Genomic DNA, 18,577 nt, shown 5'->3' with positions numbered 1-18,577 from the left:
TCAACGTTCATTTTTTCGACTGTTTCAAATCAGAATGTTTGAATTTTTTTTTCAATTTTTTTATAGAAATTACACCATATTTTTCTCCTATAAATACCCACTCATATTTTCCACAATCTCCATCCAATTTCTCCTTTCATCTCCTACAATCTCTTTTTACTTTCTTTCATCTTCACTATCAATTTGTTTTGTGTTTTTTCAAAAAATGGCTACTTGGCTTCCCTCCGAAGAGTTGCAGTTGTGTGTTTCATGGATACGACAATCTACTTGCCCTATCACCGGCCGATATCAAAGCAAATACAACATGTGGAAGAGAATTTTTGACGATTACATCCAAAATTGGAGCAAACTTCCTCAAGAAACTTTAATCGAGACTCATACAAAACATGGGTTGACATCGCATTTTCCGCGCTTGAAGGAATGTCTCATGAAATAGCATAATAGCCTACAACAGGCAAGTAATCATATCGCTAGTGGAACAAATTTGTTAGATGAAGTATGACTTGCTTTTTTTCATCATGGAAATCTTTTGTTTAATATAAATTTAATTTTTGCATATATTTGATTTGTATAAAATTAAATGTTCTTATTTTTTTAGATGACATAAGCTGAAGCTAACTATTTTAAGAGTATGAATAAAAAATTCAATAAGTTTGCATGTTATGAAGTAGTGAAGAATCATCCTCATTTTATGAGGGTTCAGAGTACTCCTTCTACTTTTGAGCGGAGTTCCCAAGTTCTCCCGAGTCTCATGATATGGAGTCACCCTTTGAGTTGGAGGAGGATGATGAAAGACTTACAACTCCTTCGTCCAACCAAGAGACTCCCCGTGTCTAGCTCGGTTAGGCTTATGGGAATAAAAGCGGCTAAGGAAGTAAAGAAGAAGGGGAAAAATGTATGGCGGAGAAAGATAAGAAATCTTTAGCTATTTTTTCACAATATGCAATGTAATAAAAAATACTTTAGAGATTAACATGCGAAGAGATGAAGAACCCTTCGGTTGGCTAAAGAGACCTTGGAACCTGAGAAATGAAAGGAAGCAAGGATGGCACGGCGAAAGGCTATGGATGTATTGCTAGAAGAAACAAGAATTATGTCAATAGATACTACCATGATGACCCCAAATACAAAGTTTGTGACACAAAAGGAGGACAACAGAGATCATGAGAGGCATGAATGAGAGTACCAGTACTAGTGAAGGGTGTTTATGTTCCTCCATTTGATGATGAATACTAGCAAGTAGTGTTGATTCTAATTTGTTTGTTTCTTTAATTTTCAGTTATTTTTATATGAAATAAAACAAGTTTATCATTGTTGTTCACTTCTTTATTAAATACTAATTATTAGAGTACAAATACATGAAATCACAATAATAATTAATTAAAGTGAAAAATACGAACTAAAAATACAATACCGTAAAAATAATAATTAAATTAACATAATTGATTACTCTTGGTTGGCTTCCAATGTCCAATTGTGTTCTACTAAATCTTCTTAAAGAATTGTGTGTATATAAGCTAACTACAAGTGGTCAATACGGTCCCAAAATGCATGTTGGTTTCTATCATCTCTTTGCACTGATAAGAAAGGAATTCGATTCCCGTTAAGATCTACTGGCCCATCATAAATTCTTGCTTTCAGTGGGTTCATGAGGTCTTTTTCTTCTGGTTCAACAAATTATTCTTCCACAAATTCATCCTCAACAATCATGTTATGCAGATGATGCAAGCTATCATTATGTTTCTCAGTGTAGACCTCATGTGCAATCGAACCCCATGACGAAGGATTGCCTAACCAGATTGCAGAATGCCGAAGCACATCTCCACATCTTTGCGGTACGCTTCTTGTTTCTTTGCAAATAGAGTATGCGCTTGTGACTGAGGGTTTGTAATAGTTTTTACAAATGTGGAGTACCTAGGATAGATTCCATCAGCAAGATAATATGCCTTGTTATATCTCCTACATTGACGTGAAACGTCACAGTTGGAGTGTTACCAGCGATTAGTCCTTCAAAGACCAGTTTTTGATCGAGCGCGTTTATATCATTTTGAGCTCCTGGCACACCAAAGAAAGCATGTCATACCCACGTATCATATGAGGCAACCGCTTCAAGAATAATTGTAAGATGTCTCTTCTGTCCAGTGTAAGCCCCCTGTCATCCAGTTAGACAACTCTTCCACTCCCAATGCATGCAATCGATGCTTCCAATCATTTTTAGAAATCCCCAGTGATCAGCCTTTACTAGAAGTCTTTTGAGATCAGCATTTGTTGGAATGCGAAGGTACTCTGGACCAAAAATAGATTCCACCTATTGACAAAACTTCTTCATATCCTCTAATGTTGATTCCCTCATCCAAGTTACCTCAGCACATTGATCCGCTACGGCGCCGTACGCCAACATACGGAGGGCATCAGTCATATTTTGTTAGGGCAACAACCATAGTACTCCAAGTGCATTTGGTCGTTGATGCCAATAATGATCGTGGTTGCAGAGAGCTATTATTATGCGGTTGACACATGCCCAGGCATTCGGTACCTCCGACGAAATTCTTCCGGTCCGAAGATCGGACACTCAATAAAGTAATTTTCCATGAGATTTTTTCCCCTTGATAGCCTGTATCAAGGGTGATTGGGAGAACAACCAGATCATGAACTGCGTCCTTGTGGTTCATCTGAAGTATCAAGATGTGCCATCATCATGGCTGCGTTATTCATCATGGCATGCATCATCTCTGCATCCTCTAGACTCTATTGTTGTCTCTACTTTAACAAATTGCACAGAGAACTCATCGTAGTGATGGGGAAATGAGGAAATCTGGAGAACTATTTGAGAGAATGTGTATTGAAATATTTGGAAGAAAGTTGTGAAGATTGAAGTGAGTAAATAGTTGGTAATCAATCTTATTTATGTCTAGTTTCTATTGATAAAATTTAATGATTAATATACGTGTCAAATTCGTCAAAATTCTTATCAGAAATCCAATGACATTATTTGACCGACAAATTATGTGATAATGACACGTGTCACATTTTGCTTGGTTGAAAATCCTATTGGAAATCCTATAACATTATTTGGGTGATAACATTATCCGACAAAGCCATGTGTCGTTGGCGATTGGTTAAAGTTCATTTATAAAATCTAATAAATAAATTCTTAAATCGATGAATAATAATTGATGAATCGACGGAGATGCACCGCTGCACATAAACTAATACAAAAATGCAATTGCAGTGAATAGTAATTGATGGTGGCAATTTAATTGATGGATTGGTGGTGTGATAGAGTAAATGAGGTGCATATGCCCTACGACAACCACTTCCCAACACACACAACTCTACTCATGAGGTTACGGCAACCCGAAACACTCCCCATAACAGACCAACGACTAATCCACTCACTCTAATCTATACCTGATGTTACGCAAACCCGAAGTCACTCCCCAGTATAATCAACAACCAATTGACTCACTCTAATCTATACCTGAGGTTACGGCAACCCGTCACATAAGCATACAATAAAATACAAAAGATAAGTAAACAAATAACAATCACAGGGTAGTAAAAGAAACACCACTCCACAACTACGATAACCACTTCCCAACACACACAACTCTACTCATGAGGTTACGGCAACCCGAAGTCACTCCCAAGTATAGTCATCACAAGACTCACGCACACAACGCCAACCCACAACACTCACTTACATCAGAAAGAACATACAAGAAAACAAATAGTGAATCATGCATGAAAATGTAGTTCAGGAATCTACGTCACTCGAAATAAGATAAGAAAAGTGTAATCCCTGTAATAAGTTTAATTCAGGAGATTACACAGCACACAAGAACAAGTAGTGATTCTTGCAGAATAGCGTAGTTCAGGAAATCACTTAACATACAGACAAGTCTAAGAAATAAGAAACCAGAATCCTACATCACATCATTTAACATAGCCCTTAACCATTAACCCTTTTTAAAAACCATACAATAAAATCCTATTTTACTTACTCATGGACCTTAGTGGATCAAGTCCATATATTTTGAAAACAAAACATATGTTATCAAGATTTAGTTCGTTAATGACCCTGGGACTATGTTAACACCCTCACACCACATATAACAAATCATAATACACCTTTAACATGACTCTCCTATTCAACAACCTTTCAAACCATTTTATTAAAATTCCATTTTTACTTACCCATGGACCGTTGGCGATCAAGTCCATGTATTTTCAAAACAATTATATTTTTAGAACGATTTTAAAGTTGGTGGATCAAGAACCATGCTAATAGGCACATCATCAATAACCAAAACGACACAACTCACCACATCACAACACACAAGAACTCACAACAATATCAAACCAAATCCATTTTCGCCCCTTGGGCCGCCACTAAGCAAAACACACTGACTCGCAAACATTTTGCCAACAAAGCCGCCACCAATGCACATCACACTCTCATATTCATTTGCCAAAAAGGCCGCCACTCAAGACAAACTCTAATCTAATCACATCACATCAATCATACCGGAAGGTACATTTTATTTACTTCCGGCCAAACAAAACATATAACATCATCAATAATACCGGAAAGTACATTTTCTTCTCTTCCGGTCAAACAAAACACACAACACTTCAACTATACAATTATTTTCCACAAACCTCTAATTTACCGAGAGGTACATTTTATTCCGTCTCGGTCTCATCCACCACAATCAATATATTCCAACGAAATATTCACAATATCTTTTACAAATAAAATGTAACGATATATATTCAATGATAATATATGCACATTTTCATTACCATTTAGAAGTGCATATATATATATATATAAATATAACAATCACACAACAACAAATAATCAAACGCATAATTAAATACATCTAGTTACCGCCAATGGTAACTAGCTTAACGTGAGGTTTACTCACCTCATTCCCGGCTTGCAAACTTAGCAACTTCAATCACCAAGGCACCTAAGTGAAAAGAAAATCACTTAGCAACAAAGACAAAGTTTTAATCTAAATTAACTCAAAACTCTCTAACCACTCCTAGAGCATAATACTCTCTTTCTCTTTCTCAAAAACCACCTCAACACTCACAATTTACCGAAAGATCTTTGTGCCCTCTTTCCACTCTCAACACTCTAAAAAACCACCTAACACCTCACACCACTCCTCCACTTCACCAAAGATAACCTCTCGGTCTCTCTCTCTCTCTCTCTCTCTCAAACCAACCATATTACTCCTCATCTTTCCCAAACACAGTGGTATCTGCCACCGGCCTCATCTTTCCCAAACCACTCAACAACTCACAAACACAAACCCCGAACACTTTACAAACTCACTAACACCCTTACTCTCCAACTAAACACAAACTTGCTCAAACCTCTCAACTTCAACATGAAAGTTGTATAATACAACTAGATAGAGGTTCTCTTACCCGTACCCGATCTTGGAATGGCCAGAAAGTTGCCGAAAAACTCCATGGATGCTGACTGTGTCTTAAGCTTCCAAACTCTCACTTGCAGCTCGAATCGAGCTTGGTAGAGGTTAGAATTGTGACCGGTGGCAAAAAACCCAGTGAAGTGAGAGCACCCCCGAGCTCAGATGTCGCCAGAGGCAGTGGCGCCGCCATAATAACTTTTTCCAAGCCTTGCAGTGCCGTATGTGCTGATCTCCAGCGTGTGGGTCGTGGCTCAAGAGATGGAGGACGTCGCATTGAACATTTTGGTAGGTGTCCCGCGTTGTGGCGTCATCGGACGCCGAAGAACGAAGCTGGAGAAGAAAACTAGGATTTTCATAAATGAATAGTACCGCGGGCTGAATTTCCTGAATTTTGATATTTTGAGTTTCTATTTTCCTCTCCTTCCTTTTATACTTTTCCAAAAATCGGGAACTAAACTTCTGATACCATTTTGGTTCTCGAAACAACTTCCACTTCGAACAACGACTAATTTTTTTTTAAAGGGGTTTGGAACCCAGCCTAGCTGGGAGGCTCAGCCCCACGCCCGGAAGAATAATGACTAATTAAAAGGCATAGAATGGAAATTAAATCAAATTAACATTCTTTTAATTTCCGAGAAACTAAAAGAAATGGAATTGAAAATTTGGGTTATTACACTTTCCTAAGATCATGACTGTTCATCCTTACTGATATTCCCATTGGCCAACCAGGTGCTCGGATTGAGATAGATTTCCTTTTTTCATATACTCTCATGCGCCACCCGATTGAATACACTGAAAACACTTATGTTAATGTGTCCTACAAAATAAAGAAAATGAGCACCATTAAACACCCAACTCGAAATGAAATCAAGGTTCTAAGTAGAAATTTTAAAAGTTCTCTATTTTACCTCCATACTTTTCGTACTATCTTGCCTCTGTGCTTGATAATGTGCATATCTTCTTGCCCCAAAATTTGTCCTCGTTGTAAGTACACCATCATTAGTTGATTGGATTACATCTCATTTTTCATCGCTTGTAGGAACAAAAACTAAAAATGAAAAACAACAAAAATAAGTTTCAGATTTGTAAAAGGTAGGAAGCATCTTAACAATTATACAGATTTGTATAAATGTGTAATTATAGTACTGTACATTGGATTCACTCATTGATCTAAGAGGAAAGATGACATTAGGATAATCATTATGTAGCAAACTTTGCTTTTGAGCTCTATGTTTCTATATAGAAGTAAGCTATCACACTTACGCAATGGTTCAACATAGAAGTTAGCTATCAAACTTACACAATTATTCAACATAAACAGACAACTATAACTGATATTCATTCTGAAAAACCATAAACCATATTCTATCGTAGCAGATTATAGCCAAGATTGGGTCCATGCCACCACCTACAACCTTCATTGGTTATGAAGAACAACTGAGTCGTGCATTTCAGACCACAACTGAGGAAACTATAAAGATCTAGTGATTGTAGTAGTAACTATTTTATGTTCCAACTCACCCATTCCCTTAAAGTTTCATCTAACGTAACTCTGATCATCAAAATTAAAATTAACTATTTTATATATGACGTTGCATTACTAAGCCAAATTAAAATTATTTCAAGGTTGTAAAATTCAAAAATTTCATTGGAAAAAGTTAATCGAATATTAAGGTTGTACGTTGATAGGTTGAGACAAAAAAAAGCCATATTGTATGGGTTTGAGAGATGCACTCGTAATAACTATAGAAATTGAAGAGATATACTCTAACATCTAGTTTTTTCTTTACGGAATTAGAGTAAAGAAGCATGCTAAAATTTAAATTGTACAATAGGAATGCTTATATTTGTTATCTTCTATCCATAAAATTTAAATTTATAGAATGGCTAATGACCTAAATTGAGAGAATAAACTGAAATTCATTCTAAAAAACCATAAGCTATTTTTATCCTAGCACATTAATAAACTTAATTGGATTACAAAGTGGTCATAAAGAAAGACATGTATCCATTCTCTTTTAGCCAAGATTAGGTCGACCTACTGACCTACAATCTTCATTGGCTACAGAACAATATATTGGCGATAAAAATAAGAGAGGTGCATGACAAACCACAACTGAGGTAAAAGAAATCTATAGAGATCTAGTATTCATAGTAGCCTATTCCTTAAAATTTCATCTAGTCTTCAACACAACTCCAATCATCAAACAATGTTTATATCCAATAACCAAGAGTAACACTTAGAAAACCTTCAGAGAGAAACCATAACAATGAAACACCCAAAATCAATCAAAACGGAATCGCAAAATGACTCAAATACATCTACTCAGTCTCACCTAAGTGAATAAATGATCACCTTAAGTGAATAATTTTCAGATTTGTAAAAGGTAGGAGCATCTTAACAATTATGCAAATTTGTATAAATGTGTAATGATAGTACTTTACATTTGATTCACCCATTAATCATTATGCAGCAAACTCTACTCTTGAAATGTATGTCTCTATATAGAAGTTAGCTATCACACTCACACCAGCCAAGAGACGTGCATAACAGAACACAATTGAGGAAATTATAGAGATCTAGTGATCATAACAGTAACTAATTTATGTTCCAACTCACCCATTTCTTTCATCTAGCATAACTCTGATTATCAAACAACATTTATCGAATAACAATGAGTAACATACAGATTATCTTCAAAGAGAAACCATAACAATGAGTTTCACACAGAATCGCAAGACCTATTTCACGGCGCATAAACTCTCTGTAACAACATCGACATGCAATTGTTTCCCTAAGAAATTGAAAGAAAACCCAGAATCAAACATCAACAACCAAATTGATAGATATTAAACACTTAATTCTCAAATAGAATTCAGCAGCCTCACCTTGGTAAAGAGAGATTATGAATTTGGTTGATTCTCAATCTGGAACCTCCTTTCAAAGGAACCCATATCAATTCCGATAACCTCCGACATCGTGCCATTCCTTTTGCCTCCCTTGTTCTCTGAAGGTGTGTGATAGTTTTTCATTTCACAGCAAGCTCTCAGAGTTAAATTTAGTATCTCACGTTCCTATTATAATTCTTTGATATATTTTTCCTTTATTGCATATTTTACCATACTACCCCTTTAGGGCTTTTTTTTTGCATAATTTTTTTTTATCTGGGCATGAGTATTATAAGAAGTTTGAAAATTTGGTGAAGCTGTTGATACCAAAATCATGCTTCTAGTTATAATAGTGAAATTGTATAAAAGTAAAAATGGTCTACTACTAAGTACACTACGAAATCTAAATACAATTTTTTGAGTTATGAATAGAAGCTCCGTTTGAAAATGAACTTACACTGCCAATAATAACGAATAACAAGAGAGGCTTTAGTAGTCCTAAATCCACACTGCGGCGGCCTTCAACACTACGACGACGTCCTTCTTTCTCTCTTCATTCCTTCCTTCTCTGATTCTGTTTGGTCTGCTCCGACCAGTAAGCTCTCTCTCTCTCTGATGATATTATGTGGTTATTATAGGATCAGAATTCACATTGCTGCTGTGATTCTATACATTGTTTAGCTTAGGGTTTTATTTTTGTGGTTGAATTAGCGATTAGGAATTCCGAAGTTTCAGTTTCACCAAAGAGATATCTGTCGAAACATCGATGGGTCGGAAGAAGGCGCTGGTGATCGAAGACGACGAGTACTCCGTCGGAACTGAAGACAGTAAGGTCGAGGATGAGAAGGTTGTTGCTCCTAGTATAGGGAAGAAGGGCAAGAAGGGAAATTCAAAAGCTGCAAAGAGAGATGAAGAGTTTAATGAGGATGACGAAGTTGTCTTCACTGGGAAGAAGAAGAGCAAGTCGAAGAAGAAGAGCGGTGGGAATGCGTTCAGCTCATCAAGCTTCGGAATTCTTGAGGCTGCTGAGGAGGAGGAGGATGTGCAGTCTGTGGTGACAGGTAATAGTGAGGAGGAGGACGAGGAGGTGTTGAAATTTTCGGAGTCGAAGAAGCCCAAGTTGAATAAGAAAACCGGGGGGACAGCTTTCGATGCCATTGGCGATGAAGGGGATAGTGATGGCGTGGTGGATGATGATGATATTGTGAATAAAAGTAATGCAGCTGACGACGATGACAATGAGGACGAGCCTGCAATTGTTTTTACAGGGAAGAAGAAAGCATCCAAGGGTGGAAAGAAGGGTGAGAATGTTGTGTCGACCAGCTTCCTCGCCCTTGAAGATGATGATGAAAACAATGATGCGGATGAAAAGAATGATGAGGATGACGACATATCTATGATCACATTCACTGGTAAGAAGAAGAAGTCAAAGAAGAAAGTTGGGAGTGAAATTGCTGATTTAGTTGATCCTGAACAAACTACTGCGCCAACAAGTAAGGTTGAAGTTGATGATTCTCATCTTTCTACGACTAAAGATGCAGAACCTTCAAAGAGTAAGAAAAAGAAGAAGAAGAGGACAGCCCAAGAAGAGGATGATTTGGATAAAATTCTTGCAGAGCTAGGTGAAATTCCACAGAAACCTGCCCCTCCTCAGATTAATGAGGAGAAAGCTGAGGTTCCGGTTGATACATCTGCTTCAAAAGAAGCTCAAGAAGAAGGAACCGTGGAGTCTGCTGCAGCAAAGAAGAAGAAAAAGAAGAAGGAGAAAAAGGCGGCTGCAGCATCTTCTGTGGATGTCAAGGATGAGAAACAAGAAGCAGCAAAAATTGAGCCAGCAATTGAACCAAAGAAGAAGGAAGTGAAAGGCAAAGCGGCTGAAAAGAAGGTGCCTAAACATGTCAGGGAGATGCAAGAGGCCCTTGCTAGGCGACAGGAAGAAGAAGAGAGGAGGAGAAAGGAAGAAGAGGAAAAACTGAAGAGAGAAGAAGAGGAGAGACGTAAGCAGGAAGAACTTGAGATGCAAAAGGAAGAGGCAAAACGGATGAAAAAGGAGAAGGAAAAGCAAAAGATCCTAGAGTTGAAGAAGGCAGGTTTATATAAAACTCCCAAGCAAAAAGAAGAGGAGAAACGGCGTCAGCAAATGAGAGAGCAGCTTCTTAAGAATTTACCTAACGCAGACAATGAAAAACCAGCTAAGAAACCCTTATATCAGAAAAACAAGTCAAAACCAGCTGCTACAAAGCCTGTGGAAGTCAAAGAAGAAAGCCAGCAAGTTACTGTCCCGGAGCTTCATTATGTGGAAATTGAAAAGGTTGAAGAGCAGGAATCTGTTGAAGTTTCTAAATCTGTTGAAGACAATGCATTGGTTCAAGAAGAGGATGATGATGACGATGATGATGAATGGGATGCAAAGAGCTGGGATGATGACGCTGTTGTTAATCTTTCATTTAAAAGCGGATTTTCTGATGAAGAGGTTAAACCTGTTGCGAATAAAGGGATGAAACCTGCATCATCTGTTCATTCTCAACCATTAAAGCGTCATGTGGTTGAAATGCAGAAGAAACAAGCCGAGGTTGAACCTGCTGTGAATAAAGGGATGAAACCTGCAGCATCTGTACCTTCTCAACAATTTAAGCCTCAAGAGGTTGAGAATCGGAAAATACAAGTCGAGGTGGAAGCTGATAATGCTGCTGGAAAGAAAGAAGCACAAACTTCAGATTCCGCCTCTAAAGAGGATCATAGTGATCTACGCTCTCCCATTTGCTGCATTATGGGCCATGTTGATACTGGTAAAACTAAACTTCTGGATTGTATCCGAGGCACAAATGTTCAGGAGGGTGAGGCCGGAGGTATCACGCAACAGATTGGTGCCACGTACTTCCCAGCGGAAAACATCCGTGAGAGGACTAAGGAGTTGAAAGCTGATGCAAAGCTGAAAGTCCCAGGTCTATTGGTCATTGATACCCCTGGGCACGAGTCATTTACTAATTTAAGGTCACGGGGTTCAGGTTTATGCGATATTGCAATTTTGGTTGTTGACATTATGCACGGCTTAGAGCCTCAAACAATAGAGTCGCTCAATCTCTTGAAAATGAGGAATACAGAATTCATCGTAGCATTGAATAAGGTGAGGCTTATGTTCAGTGATCCTTTCCCTACTAGTGCCTTCTGATCGACGTTTAAGTTTCATTTTTTGAGTTTCCATTTTCAGGTGGATAGACTCTATGGATGGAAAACCTTCCGTAACCAGCCAATACGGAAGGCAATGAAGCAGCAATCGAAGGATGTATTAAATGAGTACGACAGGAGGGTTACGGAGGTCTTGTGCATTCCGATCTCTTGCTTTTATTTATATTTATTTTTGTTAGTCTTAAGGTTGCTTACGCTGTTGAATTTCCTGTTTTTTAAACTTGCCAGATTATCACTCAGTTCAAGGAGCAAGGCTTAAATACTGAACTGTACTATAAGAATAAAGAAATGGGAGAAACATACAGCATCGTACCTACAAGTGCCATTAGGTTGGCTTTTGAACTCCTATCTGTAGCTTGATGTTTGCGCTGTTGTAAATGGCATGTTTGGAATCCTTACAGTTTTTCTTTTGAATATTGCAGTGGTGAAGGGATTCCAGACTTGTTATTACTATTGGTTCAGTGGGCCCAGAAATCAATGGTTGAGAAACTTACATACAGCAATGAAATTCAGGTTTGAATTCTCTTCACTTGGTTTTCAGTGATGTTATTAACCCTATAAATCTGTCTAAATCTGATGGGAGGGTTGGTACTGTGCATTAGTGTACGGTATTGGAAGTCAAGGTTATTGAGGGCCTTGGAACAACAATCGATGTTGTGCTGGTTAATGGTGTGCTTCATGAAGGAGATCAGATAGTCGTTTGCGGCATGCAGGCAAGTATCTAAACCTTTTACCCAGAAAAAAAATACCGCCTACTACTTTTGTGATACTTACAGACTTTTGTCATCAGTTTTTTCTGAATTGTTTACCAATGATAGTTGTCAGCATGCTAGGAGTTTTAAGATGATTACCATTCTTGATATTGGTTTCTTATTTTATCTTAGGGACCTATTGTTACTTCAATTCGAGCTTTGTTGACACCACATCCCATGAAAGAACTTCGTGTCAAGGTATGGTTTTCTTTTCCAGTTTTAATTTCTGTGTATTTCTGCTATGACCCCTGTTCACTCAAAAATATCCAGTTGAGAATTATATCAATATTGCTTGCTACATATGCTGGTGAAAGTTGTAGTAGTAGTTGTTGAAAACTCCGATATGCAAACCACCAATCACGCGAGGGAAAAAAAATGTCAAGAAACAGCTCCATTAGGTAATAAAAGATGGGAAAACTCGTTCAGACTAAAACTCAGAGTTGAACCCCAGTCAACTGTAAACCAAAGTGGTAACTTTATTGTTTGTAGTCCATTGAGACAACCCTGCCATAAGAAAAGTTGACCTCTCTATAGGATTGTATTGTTCATTTTGGGTTCAGGATTAGTCAGAGGACTAAATAGAATTCCCTTTTTGGGCTATTGACGGCAGAGATTTTGTATTGACTGTCTTCATAGTTATAAGCATTTCATTAGCTCTAACAACTTTTGCTGATTACAAAATTCATTATTCTTTTAATTAGCAAATAGGATGCATTTCTCTCAACAGAATCTTGTAGACATGCTGATTGGGCCGACTAGACTTATTTGTTCCCATATATCTTGGTTCTCAAGTACAAATTATTCTAGAGTACACCAATATTGTTTTGGGATGTTAACCCAGTTCACATAGACATTGACTAAATATCTTCCACTACTTTTCACATCATCTAAAATTTCTCCATATGGATTGCTTCTAGATAAAGCGTCTATTTGCTTCCTCATGTCTGCTATGAACCCTTTTGTCGTGAGATAATGCCAGTTGTTCCCATCATGGTAAACAGTGACGGTGTTCGTTTTGGTTTCAGGGAACATATCAGCATCATAGTCAAATCAAAGCTGCACAAGGTATCAAGATCACAGCACAGGTAATTCTATGTTGAAGTTGAGGCTAATTCACTTGTGACTATTTATTAACTGATGTGGAGGCATTGAACTTCTGCTGTGTTCCGTGTTTAATATATGCAGGGACTCGAACATGCTATTGCTGGCACTGCTCTATATGTTGTTGGGCCTCTTGACGACTTGGATGATATCAAGAAAACCGCTATGGAGGATATGAAATCAGTCTTAAATAGGATTGACAAGAGTGGTGAGGGAGTTTGTGTACAAGCATCCACTCTTGGATCACTGGAAGCATTGCTAGAGTTCCTGAAAACACCGGAAGTTAATATTCCTGTTAGTAGTATTAACATTGGCCCTGTACACAAGAAGGATGTGATGAAGGCCAGTGTAATGCTTGAAAAGAAAAAGGAGTATGCTACTATCTTGGCATTTGATGTTAAGGTGACACCTGAGGCCCGGGACATTGCAGAGGAGTTGGGTGTGAAGATTTTTCTTGCTGATATAATCTATCACTTATTTGACCAATTCAAGGCCTATATCGACAATCTCAAAGAGGAAAAGAAGAAGGAAGCTGCTGATGAAGCTGTTTTTCCGTGTGTGCTCAAGATTTTACCCAACTGTGTTTTCCGAAAAAAGGATCCAATTCTCTTGGGTGTTGATGTCCTTGAAGGCATTGCAAAGGTATATATTGCAGTTGCTTTACTTTGTGCTTTTCAGTTGGGTATAATGAGGTTTCTGGACTATCATTACCTGTCATATCTAGCTTTGAGAAAATCCAATGCTTTACTTTAGTCACCTTCTTCAAGTCACAGAAGGATCTTTGATCGGTAATTAAAAGAAATTTCGTTCTTATTCTCTTCCTGATTTTCCTTTCTCTCCTCTCTTTCACTTCTCGATTTATTTTGATAAGAAACAAACTAGCTCATTTCTTTTTAATGGAAACCCAAATTATCCACTACTTGATATGGGAAAACATCCCAAATGAAACACTGATCTCAATTTTAACCCAGTGGGTTGGTAGAGGTGTTGACTGTTACTGTATTAGTCTGATGTTGTTATTAATCAGGTCGAAAGCACAGTTAAAGTCCCATGTTTAAGTTTACCGAGTTGATTGGTCCATTTTGTTAACATGCCTCGCAAAGGCACCATTTGTCTCTGAATTCACATTGTATATTTACAGTTCTCCCATTCTGTTGATTTAATTTGTGAGGTCTTAAGATTTAATCTTCGACCAAAAAGCATGTGTACTATGTTCTTGGATATAGATGATGTTTCGTGATTGCATTGTAGTTTTTCAATTGACTTCAGCATTCCTGTTTTATACTCTCTGTACAGGTAGGGACTCCAATTTGCATTCCTCAGAGAGATTTCATTGATATTGGGCGCATAGCATCCATCATGAATAACAACAAAACTGTAAATATAGCGAAGAAGGGGCAGAAGGTAGCTATCCAGGTATGCTTATCTTGACATATCTTTGCAACCTATGAAGTGACTGTATTTTCCATTTGATCAAGTGCTCTCTCGTATGCGGTTAAGTATTTCAATGGGATACTTTTTCAGTTTGTTCTGATATTGCAGATCGTACCAACAAATTCTGACGAGCAGCAAAAGATGTTTGGTAGGCATTTTGAAATGGAAGACGAACTTGTCAGCCATATCTCCAGGAGGTCGATTGATGTACTTAAGACTGCCTATCGGGTAAGCATGCAAAAGAATGTCAATTATAGTGTTTGGCTGAGGGTGTTCTTTTTCTTTTTCTTTTTTAACTTTTAATTTTTTGTATTTAGGATGAATTGTCAATTGAAGAGTGGAAGCTAGTTGTGAAATTGAAGAGACTTTTTGAGATATCATGAGAAGCAGAGAATCATATTCTGAGTTATTTGATTTGACACACTCGGGGCTTCACTAGCATCTGGAAATCATTAAAACGGCAAGAGGCTAATGCGACCCTTTAGCTGCGGCAATGCTGCCAATGCATGTAGGCACTAAAGTTCAAATGAGAGTGTGGAGACAGAGTTGGGACTGTTCTAATTTTGATCATTTTAGGCCCAGCTATGAAGTGCAATTGCCGCATTCGCTTGTTTACATAGTTATGAATCTTTTGATTCTTGATGCATGCCGTGGGGTATTCAACTAGGCTGTAAATATGGTAAACTTTTCATACAAATTGTTGACTATGTGGAAGCAAAATCTAGTGTTTAGGCCCGCGGAAATCTTCAACTGCTTTTCAGATTCCGAAATGAATACTGTGCAAATTAGTGTTCAGAGGTGTTGATTCTTTTGCAGTTTTTCTAATATATGTTTCAAATTGATCCTCTTCTAAATATTTGTTGTGGTTTCATTTAGTAACTAGTTCAAAGTTGACATAGTTCAAAGCAAATGAAGCATTTTATTTCCAGTGAATATTAGGAGATAGCATGAGGTCTAGTTGTTCCCGTATAGATAAATACAAATACAAAGTGCTTCTTAGCTTGCCAGGTTACCTCTTCATGATTTGTTAAGCTCATTCACGAAAAGGCAGACAATATATTTACATGTTATGAAATTTTGTACCTATCTCATGGCTACTAAGTCCTCCTGACTCGTCTATTCAGTTTGTTGTATGAGCAAAATGCAACGTAAGGTAAATAACCTAAATTTTTTAGGGTCAAACTTTATTCATTTCACAGGAACAAATAAACAACATAGGCTGCTAAGAACAAGTAACATTAAAACAATTATATTTATTATAGAAGGCCAAGTCACAATGGGTACTGCCATCACTAAAAGCATAAAATTGGAGAGGCCTTTGGTCGGAGAAGTAGATCGAACAGTGTGCTACCTTGTTGGTACCCAAGAACCACCACCCACCCAACCCCCCCCCCCCCCCCCCCCCCCCCCCCCCGGTGATATAACTGCGATTACTAGGGCCATTGAGAGGAGACGAGCTCGATTGGCTGAGGAGAATGGGGAATCTGGCGAGCATCAACTCTCCGGCATCTTGAAGTTGTAAGGATGGAATTTGGCTTCCTTCGCAAGAAGTATTGCGCTTACTACTGTTATTTAGAGTTCCTCATTAGTTGTGAAACTAGAAAATGTTGAAATCAGCATTCTTTGTTCCCGGTTTTGATTGACTTCTTTATGTTTCTTAGATGTACTTCAGCTCGATAATGTCTCTGCAGGATTAACCAAATGGAAGGACTCCTATGAGATTACTGGACTCGATTCAGTGGTTATTAAGGGCGTACCAGTCATGTGACTATCCATGAGGTAAGATTTGGTCCCTTATATGCTACAAAAGCCTACTGTTTATAAAGGTATCGTTTTGTACAAAAAAAGAAAACTCAAGACTGTGTGATTGGTTCAACTTTACCCTGTGAAGCACTGCAACTCATAATAAAAGTGAAAGTGCTTACGGTGAGATTCGAACCTTGGTCATCCAAGGCACTCAACAACTCCTCAACCATTTCAACAGATTCAATTTTTGTTATATTTATGCACACTTTAATATATATATATATATATATATATATAAGAAGAGAAACTCGTAATAAAAATAAAAATGCTTGTGGTAGGATTCAAACTTTGGTTATCCAATGTACTTATCAAGTCCTTAGTCATTCTAACAAGTTATGTTTTCATCATTTAATGCACACTTTGACATATATATACATCTAAAATTCTAAATACTTTCAAATTTATAAATTAATTTTTAAATAAATATATATATATATATTAAAAATAATATTTAATTAACGTGTCCACCACGTGTCCGTGTCCAAAAAAATTTCTATATGCCTTGTCTATGTATCGAATCGTGTCTAATACGGACACTCGTGTCCGTGTCCGTGCTACTTAGTGTTTACCTATCCTGTCAAAGTCCAAAACTAATGTTTATAAAGGTATCGTTTAGTGTTGGGTGTATTCGTGGCGCTGACTGGTATGGACGATCTAATATTATTGTATCGCCTTTTCACCTCTTTTAATTGGTCGCATGCATATCACTCATGGTTCCAGTGATGTTTTCATATCATCAATGCAGATAGTTACTATGGCAAAACCAGAACTTTACGCTTGACAAACACGCAAGTGCATAGATCATTATTTTTGTATCCCTTCCCAATCAAGTATTCGCTCAGACGTGTGCACTACATCCTATTGAATTGTTTTCAACCCATAAAGTGAGCGTTGTAGGCTAATAACATAGACATTGTGTAGCTTTCTTGAATTGGGCACTTGAAGTCCATTAAGTGCCTTCAAATATATCTCTGCATTTAGATCCCCAAAAAGATACACAGTCACCACATGAAACAGTTGTAGGTCTTGTCTCCAAAGATTACCACACTTATCAGATATCAAAAGGTAATGATTTCCATATCTAGATAATACGTCTCCTCATATTCAGTGCCAAGGGATTTAGCAAAACCTTAGGTTACAAGTTGAGCTTTATAGCGCATGATTTCACCTTTCTCATTTAGTTTTCGAACAAATTTACGTCCAACATGCTTAATATTTGGCAACAATTCAATAACCGATTTCTGTTTATTTAGTTATTTCTCCTTTATTCAATGAATTTAATTTTGCCTGAATTGCTTCCTTACATTCTAGCCAATTTGCTCTATATTGGCATTCGTCGTCAGTGACCTCTTGGGAGACGAAATAAGCAAAGATATCATCGATCTATTCATAATGCCCGTAATGATTTACGGGTTCAGTGATATTTCTTTTGTTCTTTGACATCCACGATGTGACGATGGGATGATTCTAAAGTCATTTATGCTTTGACATTAACTAATCTACAACTTTTACTTTTACCCTTTCATCCCATAAATATATATTATTAAATTTTAAATCTTTTATCTTTTCACCCCTTCACAATAAATATAGTAATAATTTTAGGGCAAAAGTTTTGCATCATGCCCTAAATTATTGTGACAAGGTCGATGTAGTACCCAATCTCAAAATTGTACCAGTGTACTCGCAATTCGCTATCAACGATGGGTTTGGGGCCAATTTCCGTCACGGCTCCGTCTTCTAGGTGTAACACATGATCACACAAAAAAAAGTTAGTACCCAAACTCTTGTGACAATGTCAAATGTAGTACCCAAATTCGCAATTCGCTATCAACGTAGTACCCATTCCAAGCCTAGGTTGCTCTGGTCTGGCCTAAATGTGAACTGGGAAGGTGGGGTGAGGGGAATGTGAACTGAGAAAGTGGGGTGAGGGTAGTGGTCAGGGTAGAGGTGGAGGGAAGG

General features: G+C 37.6%; 1 protein-coding gene across 1 annotated transcript; it reads left to right on the top strand.

Annotated features, from left to right (window-relative positions):
• Positions 1 to 8,811: 8,811 nt before the first annotated feature.
• Positions 8,812 to 15,605, top strand: LOC126791424 (eukaryotic translation initiation factor 5B-like). The gene is made up of 12 exons (XM_050517877.1): positions 8,812 to 8,931; positions 9,048 to 11,463; positions 11,548 to 11,655; positions 11,754 to 11,854; positions 11,948 to 12,038; positions 12,128 to 12,238; positions 12,410 to 12,475; positions 13,303 to 13,362; positions 13,463 to 14,020; positions 14,675 to 14,794; positions 14,921 to 15,040; positions 15,130 to 15,605. The coding sequence occupies exons 2-12, from the start codon at positions 9,103 to 9,105 to the stop codon at positions 15,193 to 15,195; spliced, it is 3,762 nt and encodes a 1,253-aa protein (XP_050373834.1). The 5' UTR covers positions 8,812 to 8,931; positions 9,048 to 9,102; the 3' UTR covers positions 15,196 to 15,605.
• The last annotated feature ends 2,972 nt before the right edge of the window (positions 15,606 to 18,577 follow it).

The sequence above is a fragment of the Argentina anserina genome, chromosome 4, assembly GCF_933775445.1.
Source record: "Argentina anserina chromosome 4, drPotAnse1.1, whole genome shotgun sequence".
In the NCBI taxonomy this organism is placed as follows: Eukaryota; Viridiplantae; Streptophyta; class Magnoliopsida; order Rosales; family Rosaceae; genus Argentina; species Argentina anserina.
The sequence above is the reverse complement of the archived record's forward strand: the minus strand, read 5'-3'. Positions and strand labels throughout refer to the sequence as shown.